This window comes from Sminthopsis crassicaudata, chromosome 1, assembly GCF_048593235.1.
Source record: "Sminthopsis crassicaudata isolate SCR6 chromosome 1, ASM4859323v1, whole genome shotgun sequence".
NCBI lineage: Eukaryota > Metazoa > Chordata > Mammalia > Dasyuromorphia > Dasyuridae > Sminthopsis > Sminthopsis crassicaudata.
In genome coordinates, this window is record NC_133617.1 from 727487887 (window position 1) to 727499978 (window position 12092).

Genomic DNA, 12092 nt, shown 5'->3' on the forward strand with positions numbered 1-12092 from the left:
ATTAAGAAGCCAAAGTGACTGGTGTTTCTTGGGATCTGTCAATCATCTGGCCACTTGTTCAATAGGCTAGATAAAAAAAAGGGCTACTTGAAACATTTCAGGATCCATTTTCCCACTAAATACATAAGGACAAACTGAATGGAAGAGTTCCCTTCTGAAAGGCAGGCTGGTAGCTCAAAGAGGCAGAGAAAAGCCCAGAAGGAGACCTGCCTTTGGTCTCGGGCTGCCCTACCCTGTCAGGTTTCTGACTCAGATTCTTAAGGATCTGAAATGGTTCCTTGTGTCTTGTATGGAAATTTGCTTGCTTTCTCTCTCTCAATCCCCATCTCTTCAAAGATGAAATTCCCTCCCCTTCTACTGTGGGAGCATTTCTTTGCCTGTCCTTGAAGCCTGTCATGGATGTCAGTGGGGATTTTGCTCCCAGAAGAAATTGGATTCTGCACCACTTCATGTCTGCTTTCTTCTCCAAAGTGGCATCTCATGGCTCTTGACCCCCAGTAGGGTGTTAACTGTGACTTTTTCTTCCCCTCTTCACATTTCTTGTTTCTCCCTCTTTCACTGTCCATGTATGTGAATGAATACATTTTGTGTTCTAGCCTTCTTATTCTCTGGAAAATGAGCAGGAAAGAGAAAAGGAAAAGCTTTCCCTGAAAGATGGATTTCAGCACTAACTAAAAGTTATTACTTGCTTCGAATGTCCTTACCTTCCTCCTTTTAATTGCGAGCATTCTGTGCTGAGCTCTAGCCTCCCTCTTCCCATGCTTTAATTGTCTAACACCAAAAGGGAAAAATTTGATTTCATCAATTTCTTTTGTTTGGATTTTTATCATAATATAGTAGTAATTGACCAGTAAGAAATTATTAAAAGTAATTACTATGTGCCATTGAATGAAAAAAATGTCCTCATATTCAACTTTCTCATTACACATTATGGTAAAATGTGTTTCATTCTCTAAAATTATATTAAAGTCTTGATTGGGTTGAACTTTGTTATTTTATTCAAAAACGAATATTGTATTATCTACTTCCTATCTTTGTGTATTTGGACAAGATATTTAAGCTTTATACACTGCAGCTTTCTCCTCTCTAAAATGAAGAAGTTGGAACAGAAATCCTCAAAGTTCCCTTCCAACTGAAACTTTTTTTTGCATATAATATATATATATATATATACATATATATATATGTATATATATATATATATATATATATTACTTTGGTCAATTAAGCTTTTGTAATGCCATGACTTTTATTTGGAGATAGGCAAATAGCATGAGCAAGAAACACCAAATCTCAATTAGCTCTGAGGGCATTTTCTTTCTTCAGGATTCCTAATAATTCCAGCATCCATTTGAAGATGACTCATGACAAAGAATCCTAAGTCTTCCTGTTCTACTTTAAAACACCCCTAAATATGGGGTATAAATTTAGTTATATGATGATGATGTTGAAAATGGTGATGATGATGATGATAATGATAGTGGCTATACAAGGCAGCATTGCATGGTAGACAGTGACAGCTAGTGCTGTAATAATGAAGAACTGGGTTTTAATACCATGTCTAATGACCTAGCTGTATAATCCTGGATAAGTCACTTCCTTTCAGTGCCTTGGAAAATTCTCCAGGACTCTAAGTTAAAAACATTTGCTCTTCTGTATTGCTAGAGGTATTTCTGCATGTTGCAGTCTCTATGCCTATGAAATCACATTTCATTTGATTGGATGGAAAAATAAATGATAAATGAGTGGACAGAAAAATAGACAGGTACATAGATATATAGATAGAAAGATACATAGACAAGTGGACAGATAGATAAGTACAAGGATAAATAGACAGATACATAAGATACATACATACATACATACATACGTAGACAGAAAAATAGGTACATAGATAGATAGGCAGGCAGACAGATAGATGGACAGAAATAGATAAAGAGAGAAAGAGATAAAATGACACAGACAGCCAGATAGATATAGATAAAGACAAATAGACAGGTTCATATTTGGACAGACACACAGACAGATAGACAGATAGATAGGCAGATAGATACATAGACAAATAGGTAAATAAACAGAAAGACAGATACATAGACATATATAGAAAGATAGACAATTTTTGTATAGAGAGATTATATTATATAGAGAGACAATTGTATTTATTAGATTTATAGATATACATTTTCAGATTATATATATATATATATATATATATATATACATATATATATATATATATATATATATTTAAATATATAGATAGATTCATAGACAACCAGAGAGAGAGAGAGAGAGAGAGAGAGAGAAGTGACAGGCATAGACAAATAAACAGATAGACAAATAATTAGATATATAGATAGACATAGATACTTACATACAAAGATACATAAATATGTCAATACATAGATGACAGATACAGAGATATATTGACAGATACATTCATACATGAAGAATAGATAGATACATAGACAGGTAGGTAGGTAGACAAAAGATGAATAATAGATAGAAGATAAAACTATTATCACTTTAATGTTTTCGTGAAAATGTGTGTATATAAAATTCCATTTAAGCTTCATAACAATTAACATAACAATACTATAAGATAGATGCTATTATTATTCCAAAATAAGGAAACTGAATCACAGAGATATAAAGACATTTGCTCTAGATCACATAGACAGGAAATATTTGAAAAGGACTTGGAGTCTGGGTTTTCCTGATGCAGAAGCCCATATTTAGGCCTCAAAGTCACCTCAATGGTCATCCAGTCCAATTCAGTCATTTATCAGATGAATGAGGGTAAGGGAAGTCAGAATTCAAATCCACAACCTCTAAGAAAAAAAAAAAAAAAAAAAAAAAAAAAAAACAGGGTTCTCCTCTCCACAGATTCCCAAATCCAATCACCCATCCCTTTGGCCAGGGTATATTTCTGGGGGAAAATCATTTGTTTCTTCCTGGCTCAAGTTCCTCATGAGTGCCTTGAAGCTGAGAGCCAGACACCAGGGAATAAATGATGCCATCTTGCTTTGTGGAATGGATGGGGATGGAGAGGAGTAAGAGATATCAACTCCTCCTGTTATTAAGCCTGGTTACAATGATCAGACTCATAATGATAATTTGATCTTGTGGTTCTTGAGCACTCAACAAGTTTGTCTAAATGGAGAGATTCTACAGAAGACTGGCCCAGAGTAAGTAATGGTAGGAAGTGTCATCCCAGAAACAGAGCTCGTACCCAAGTCTGAGCGCTGACAATAATCATTTAAATGTAGGAACTATAGCACTAGAATGAGCTAAACAAAGCCTAGTTGCTCTTACCCAGCCACCACACTCAAAGCTGTGTCTAGTTATATATTATTAGCTGGAGAAGGCAGCTATTCTTAGGCTCCACAAACAAATTGATTTCTTTCTAAACCTGTCTATATGTCCAGGCCTGTATCCATTCCATAGAAAACAAGAGGGGACTTGGACAAGTGATATTAACCTTTTAGTGCAGTCTATCTTATTCCCAGCAAATATCTCAAACTTTTTAATCAACTAAAGAATCAGGGTCATAAAATTATAGATGCTTTGAGCAGAAAGAGACCTTCAACATCATTTATTTCATGAATAAATTCCCAGCTTTTCTCATTGCCCCTTGGCTTATGGAAAATTTTTCTATAACCCCTATATAATATGGGAAAGGAATATTTTCTAGAGGTTATCATAAAGACACACATAAGAAATAAAATGTGGTTATTGCCTTGGAATGTTTCTTTTATCCATTAAGGTTCTACATGGCCCCAATTACAGAGCTTGGATTCAGCCCAACGTCTTCCTTTTACAAACAAGAAACTGAGGTCTAGTGAGACAAAATGTTTTCCTTTAATAACAAGCAACAGATGTTATACAAGGCTAAGCTGGCATTCGAAGTCAGGTGCCCTGATTCCAAATCTTGGCATTATTTTTAATGTATCACAGTCTTATACTTTGCTACCAATCACCCACAAAAACCATTAAAAGATTAACATATTTGAAAGGGCCAAAGTAGTATAGAACAGCAGCTTGATGGAGGCCTTTCAGATGGCTATATTTCAAAACTCTCCTAGAAATCAATTTATTTTTTACTTTTTTAAAGAAAATTACATATTTGACACACTTATCTCAAAAAGAAAATGTCCTATTGGGAAAGTCTTCAAGGTGAGGTTTATAAATATATATATATATATATATATATATTTTTTTTTTTTTCTCGACCTCAGTTTTGTGACTTTTCCAAAGGAGAGGGCTCCCCATTCCCTCTGTACAAGCCTGGCTTCTCATAAAAGAGAACCCTATGATTGTTTCCATATTTATCCTTCTATCTGGAATTAATGAAATTCAAGATCAGATTACATTAAGAAATTAAGAGTAGGTCTCTGTTTACAGTTCTCTGACACCACCCAGTGGTAAGAGCTTAATGGTAAATCTTTCTATCAAGAGAAGGGGGTAAGGGAAATCTTTTTAATTTAATTTTCTCTGGCAAAAGAATATGATTTCCTTTTGAAATCTTTTCCCCTTTGTTTCCAAATGTATCAGCATATATAAACTGGTTAGAAAGCCAAAGGAGGGACTCCTACATGACAGCTCACTATAAGTCATTTTAATATGAAGGAACACCAGAAAATTTTCCCATCCTATCCCATTTCAAGATTAGTTATTAACTATATAGGTGCATTTTTAACCATTTTCCTCATGTCACCTCCTTCTAAGGCAAGATGCCACATAATAAATATTAGGAATGTATTGGAAAAAATCATTTAGAAAGGGGGAAGAAGATCAGTTTTCCTTTGTAACTCTGGATATAAGCATAAAACACTCTTTAGAGTCCTGAATTTCATATTGTAAGTTGAAGCAGCTGTTTTCTTTTTCAGTTTCTACAAGAAAAAGAATAGAAAAAAGCTACCTGCTGATTATATAAGAAAATTCACATTAAACACTCAGATCATTTTTCATTTTCTTTGCCAAACAAACAAGTATTTGCCCAAGCCCTTCTGGATCTCTCATTCTACTCCACTGAACTCAGTGGAGCAGCTGTTATTTATATTTATTTATTAAATAAATATATTATTATATTAATATATAAATAAATAAATATATTTATAAAGCTAATTTATGCTACAGAAATGTGCTATTCAGCAAGGAAAAGAGCTAGGAATCATCTCTGACAGCCTTGTTGCCAATATAGAAAGAACCAAGAGTCTCCTACTCTTAACCTCCCAGAGAAGCACTGCTGAAGCTGAAAAGGCAGGCAGACTCCAAAAATTAGCTTGTTGATGGAGGAATTCAAACCTTCTTCTTGTCATGGTGCCGACATGCAGGCTTTGCAATATTTCTTCTCTAACCAAGTCTCAGAGCCAAAGTTATAAATCTCACAGAAAGTCACTCAGCTCAGACCATGCCTGCTGCCTACTCACTAATTAAGGGTGTAATTAGACTAAAACTGCAAATGGAATTAGAATTCATTTGAGCAGGTCCCAGAATTATGAAGCAATTAGACACTTTGACATGGCAGTAAATGGGTAGTTGAGTGGGGGTAGGGATAGCTAGCACTGGGATTGTTTAAAAACCACATATCTGTTTCCTTTTCAACAGAAGCCAGCCAACTGGTTCCACTCTGCCCTTTGTATTTCCCTTTTAGAACATTGAGGCCTTGTGTAGCATGGGTGGCAAAAGACAGCTGCTGGCAGCCTTTTAGACCAGCTGTCACTTGGTGCTTCCCCTAAAGGCAAGCTCATATAATGACAGGAGAAACCAAGATCTTTATATATGAAGACAGTCTTTTAAGTGGCCTTTTGGATTTTATTTTTATTTGTTTTGTTCTGTTCCCTTAAAAAATTGGTGGCTTTGGAGTCAAAGTCTATCCTTGTATTCATTGAATTAAAAAAAGGAATGTTGTCAGATGATAAAAACTCATATTTTGAAGCATTTTGTTCCATTTACAAAACCTCTTGTAGTTACCTATATATCACTGGCTCCATTTTACAGATGTGGAAAGTAAAGCCCACAAGTTCTTGGTCCTGTTCAAGTACAATTAAATAAACACAATTTCTAACCCAAGTTGCTAATATTGTCAAGATCTAGGAAAGGCTTGAATTACACAAAGATATCAGGATGGTGTTTCAACAATTATACCATCCATGTTAAACTTAGTAATTAATGGATACATAGAGAAGGACTAAATATGCATTATAGAATCTTGAAATTAAAGTGAAAGATACCTTAAGAGTTCATGTAGTCTAATCTGCACAGATGAGGAAGAAGAACTTTAATGCATTCTTCCTGCCTCCATTGTCCAAATTTTAATCACTCAATCTGTTTCCTTAGTCATACAGAAAAGCAGATCAAACTCTTCAAACTGTCTTATTAGAAAACTTAACTCAAGTAGATGTCATCTGAGTTTGTTCTCCACTTGGACCCACCCTGATTCTTCTCTAATTCCCTAGACCCCACCTTTCCTTCCTTCCCTCTTTCCTCAGACTTAAAAAATTCACTTCACACATAGCACAAGGGTTTAATTATATTTGATTTAGCCCATGAGCCATTTCTTATCAATAAATGGCATCCCTTCTGACTGTGAGAATTATTCACATTGCAAACTGCTCTCCCATTACCTGATACTTCTTCTTTGGCACAATTATGGATGAGAAAGTTGAGCATCAGAGAATGTCATATTACTTGCTTGAATCAGCCAGGGAAAAAAGTACAACAACCATGATTTGAAATCAGAACCTCCACACTCAATGTGCTTTCCACTGTGAAGTTAGCAGCAAGTTATGAAGAGAAAGTATAACAAATAAGTTGGGTTAATTCCTGTCAGAACAAGTTTGAGGAGAGAACTCTAATTAGTCTTCTATAGGTAAAGGGACCAAAAAAAAATCATACTTAAAATTTTTTCCAAAACTAATTATTTGTTTCTGTTAGATCAGAGCTCCCTAAATTTTTCCCACTTACAACTCTTTTTCACTCAAAAAATTTTCACATGACCCTAGATATACATGTTTATAAAATAGATATACAAACAAAATATTTACTGATAATAAGTCATAATTTCATGATACACCCTCATATAAGATTCTGACCACAATTTAAGAAGCTGAGTGTTACATATTTAAGCTATATTGTATTACTTGATATCTGGGAGAAGGGAAGTGGAGGGAGGAAGAAAAATTTGGAACACAAGGCTTTGTAAGGGTAAATGTTGAAGAACTACATCTGCATACATTCTGAAAACTAAAAAGTTTTTATTAAAAAAAAAAGCATACATTATATTAAGTTCCATTAACATATGCAAATATGTTTGGAAAAGAAGGATAAATAAGTGCTTGCATTTGTTAACTGCTCTTCTATATATGTAGCCAGTCTTTAGTAGAAACATATCTAAGAAAAGAAAAATTATTACTTGACTAATTCTACATGAATCAGTTGACCAAAACATAATGAATCAAAATATGCACTGCTGTTCCCCGGTTTCAGGGGTTGCCCCTGCCTTCAACCTAGTGCTTCCAGAAGGTACTAGCCTGAAAATAAACAGGAATAGAGCACAATTCAGACCTCCCCCTCCTGCTTTGCCACATTAATGAACTGAGGCCTGGGGGATAGGAGTGACAATTGGTCATCTCTTTTAATTAATCTGATCTCATTTAACCAGGCCTTTGCTATTTGCATGATTTTTGACAGTGTGAAATACTCTTCCCTGAAGCGTCTCTTTTCATTTACAATCTTTTAAAAAATGTGTCTGAGGGCTTTATTGCCTAGTTTTGAAGTGTTTGTCTACAAATGGGTTTTCTCTGCTTAACTAGATAAAATCCAATGATGTGCTGAGTTAGATTGGCTATTTCACTGGACTCCCAAGTTCCATCATATCCTTTTTGGACAATATTACTCATTAAACAAGAATGTAAAACCAATTTGCACATTATTCAGTGCGAGGGCACTGATGCATGACTTCAGGCAGTATAGCCCAGCTGTGGGTAATAGGGACCCACAACATTAACCCATAGACTATCATTCTAGAATAGCAATATTTTCCTGCTTCTAACAAGGAAAGGACCCTTAATACCTGTCACTGATAGAGCAGGCTCCATGTGTAGTGGATCAGTCTATATCTATACACACACACACACACACACACACACACACACACACACACACACACACGCATATCCAGGCTACAGGATACTGTTCCAGGGAGGAATTGGAGGTCCATAATACTGACTACCCAATTCCATGAAAGACCTGGATTAAAAGTCACTCAACATTTCTGGACTCTAGAAAATTCTTTCCATTGTTCAGTCTATAATTCTATAATCAAGGACTTCTAACCCAGATGTTCGCTCATCCCAAATGGGTCCAGTATTCAGGGAATCTGTGAACTTGGGTGAGAAAAGTTATTTTTTTTTTCACTAACCTTTCATTTATGCATTTTATTTCATGAATTAAAAACTCTAGTCTGATATTGAGAGAATTGGATTGACTAGCCCCAAAAGTCCATGATGCAAAAAAGATTAAGAATCCCTGATGAAATCTAAAAGTAGCTACTTTTCAAAGGGACAAACATGGATATCTTTGCATTTATGTGTATTCATACGCAGGGACACACTAATGTATTATTACCCAATAGCAAATGAAAATGTATTTGAATTGCTACATATCTTACATTTCATAGTGGGAATCTAGGTTCAATCAAAAGTTATAGGTACTGACAATTAGAATTTCTCTTTCCTATCCTTGAACTGGCAGCCTAGGACCCTAAAGCATGGCTGCTATATCTCTCTTCTAGGAGTAAGTAGCCTTAGGGATTGAGAAATGTCTTTCTAACTCTACAGCTCATGAACCCCCACTGGTGGAAAATGTTGAAGTGTGGAAAAACTGAACCATTAATGCATTCTTGATGGAGTTGTGAACTGATTCACTTTCCATTCTGATTCTATTTTGGAGACTAATTTAGAACTATGCTCAAAGGGTTATAAAGTTCAAAACCACTACAAGATCTATGTCCTAAAGTGACTGGGGTGGGGGGGAAACTCTTTTGTGATGTATAAGTGGAAATTGACATGATTTCTATCAGTTTGAGAGTGGCTAAAAAAGTATGGTATATGATTATAATGAAATATTATTGTGCTATTAAAACATGATGAGCAAGATGATATCAGGAAAGCCTGGAAAGACTTACATAGACTGATGCAGACTGAAGTGAGCAGAAATGGGAGAATATTTTACATAGAAATAGCAATACTATATGATGAATTGTGAATAGCTTAGATGTTTTGAGCAATACAATGACTTAAGAAAATCCCAAAAGGACTCATGATGAAAAGTTCTATCTGCTACCAAAGAACTGATGTTATCTGAATACAGACTAAAGTATACTATTTTCTCTTTCCTTTCTTCCTTCTTTCCTTCTTTGCTTCCTTCTTTCCTCCTTTCTTCCCTCCTTCCCCCTCTTTCTCCTTCCCTCTCTTTCTTCTTTCTTTATTTTTCTTTCTCTTATCCAGGGTGAGAGAAAAGTATAGGTCATTAAAATATATAGCTATTATATACAAATAAGGAGTTGGTCATTCGGACAATTTCAAATAGCTCTGCTACCAAAAATAGGAATCTTTGGAAAGATACCATCTTTCCTACAATGAGTGATTCTCCCCAAATCAAGAAATTTTGGTTCTGTTTTTAGTAAGTAGCAATGGAATACTATTGATAAGAAAATCATAAAATGTGGGTGTTGGAGGGAAACTTTTTAGTCATCAATACCAAAGCACTTATTTTCTAGATAATGAAAATAATATATGACATATAGCACTATACGGTATGGAATGCTTCACATATAGTTCTTATGTGGATCCTCATAACTGCCCTATGAGATAGGTTGTTGTGCTCATTATTGTGCTCATTTTACAGATGAGAAAACTGAGACTTAGAGAAGATATTTAATTAGTCCATGGATTTAAGATAGGATTTAAATGCAAGCCTTCCTGACTCTGAGCACACCTCTTTATCCATCAAGCCATTAAATTGATTGTCCAAAGGATGATAGCTTTTTATTGATGGCCAGACATACACTCTGGAAAATATGTTGCTAATGCTATGCCTTCTTTTCTAGGGACCAATGTTCAAGAAGCTCAGAATATCTTGAATAACAGTGGACTTCCCATTACGTCTGCCAATGATTTGGAAGATGCTGCTAAGAAGGCTGTAGCCTCCGTTGTACCAAAGTGATTTTTTTTTTTTTTGCTTTGTTTTGTTTTTTCCCCTCTGGCCCTTGAGGAAAAGAAATGAGTCACAAAAAAGTGACCTGCTTTATTGAATTTAAGAAAACAATTTGGGTTATTATTGAATGTACACCATTCAAAAAGAGAGATGAAGAAATAATGTTTATAAATCGTAAATTGATATTTTTTGGATAGAAAATTCTGGCAGCTTAAATACTTTCAATTTTACATAGAATTTTTCTTTGAAATAATGAGCTACATTATTTTCTCCTTTGTTTCCCAAGAAGTGAGCAGTATTTCACTTACTAGCCAGAACCATCCATATGGAGAAAGATGAGAGATGTGGTAAAGAATTTGAATTTGGTCCAAACTCACTTCAGAGATAATTAGTCCAGTACAATAAACAAAATTTACTGACTTTAGAGCCTTTCCTTATCAAATACCAATATGGTCCTGTTTTGAGTAGAACTCTTAGTCATGCTTATTAACAAAAGGGCAGAGCTAAAATATACAAATTCATCTTCCTTCCATTTTAGAGGGTTTTTCCAAGACAAAACTGGTAATTTCCATGCATGTTATGTAGTCAAAGATATTGTCATCCTTAATTTTTCTCATGGAAAAAACACACTGATATCACACATATAGTGTGTTATTTGCCTTAATATGTATTGAGCTATTTACCTCATCCTAACAAGAAAACCTAGAGCCTTAAGGTCACTCAGTTTTCATATGAAAAATAAGAATGTCTGATTTTGGTTAAAAACTATTTTGTTAATTGTTTTCCAAGAATGATCGGATGATAGATCATGTCAGTTTGTATGTAATTTACAAATGCTCTCAACTTACAATGAAATAAAAAAGCAATGCCGACTGTACCTTTTTTTCATAGTTCCGTCCATTTATATGGGGAGGTATTTGAATTGGGGATTTGTTGAATTTTTTATCTATTTCCAAATTTAAATAAAAGCTTTTGTTTTATGAATCTTACAATCCTTTGTGCACGAATTTCATATTTATATATTTTACTATTTGGTGATTTTATCATCAAGGTATGGAAAATCTTAGCCAGAACTATTCAGAAAAGAGAAAATTTAAGTAGGCTTATTGTCATTATTATTGGGGTCACTCCAGAGGAGAGGTTCCAAATCCCAACCCTTAAGTCACATGTGACCCACACCAGATTTAAATTTAATGGGTAAATACTTAAAAATAAATAAAAATAACAAAGATGCATGTAATAATTACACTTTAAAACTAAGTCAACATTATTTGCCCCACTTCTATTTCAGTTTAATACCACTGTTCTAGAGAATGATGCTTTTCAGGCTTATCCTAAGACTTTCCATGGAAGAAATCATATGTAAACCAGAGAATCAAGAAGCTCCTACTGTGAATATGAGCACTGGCTTATTCTAACCATAATCTCAGGACATCCCAGAGTTGGAATAGTTCTCTTCATCATCTTAGAATTTGTAGGTACCTTAGAGGTTATTTAGTCCAATTCATTAGATAAATAAGGAAAACCTGGGAGTTTGACTAATTTACCCAAGATCATACAATGAAAGATGGCATGGCCAAGATTTAAACCCATGTCCTTTGCGTGCAAAAAGACATTCTTTCCACTCATTTGAACTGCATTGTTTGGTATGCTGAAAAGAGATTTTGACTTGGAATCATATGAGAATTTAAATGATTATCAAGGATGTCTGCTGCTGGCATAATCAGACTGGCCCAGCTCCTTCTGGCCAATGAAGCCCTATTGGAAGTCATCATTTGCAATGGAAAAATGCTAGGCTTGAAATCAAAAAGCCTTCAAATCAGTTCTAGCTTTGTTAGGTAAGAACTGTATGTTCCTGAATAAGTCATATA

At 34.8% G+C, this 12092-nt stretch overlaps 1 protein-coding gene across 3 annotated transcripts in view; it reads left to right on the forward strand.

Moving 5' to 3' along the window:
* Positions 1–11213, forward strand: part of SUCLG2 (succinate-CoA ligase GDP-forming subunit beta) — a 586130-nt gene extending 574917 nt beyond the window's left edge. For all 3 annotated transcript variants that reach the window (XM_074284147.1, XM_074284145.1, XM_074284146.1), the window contains exon 11: positions 10115–11213. In XM_074284147.1, the coding sequence (XP_074140248.1) occupies positions 10115–10230 (116 nt within the window). In that variant the 3' untranslated portion in view covers positions 10231–11213. The remainder of the gene's footprint in view (positions 1–10114) is intronic.
* Positions 11214–12092: the final 879 nt, after the last annotated feature.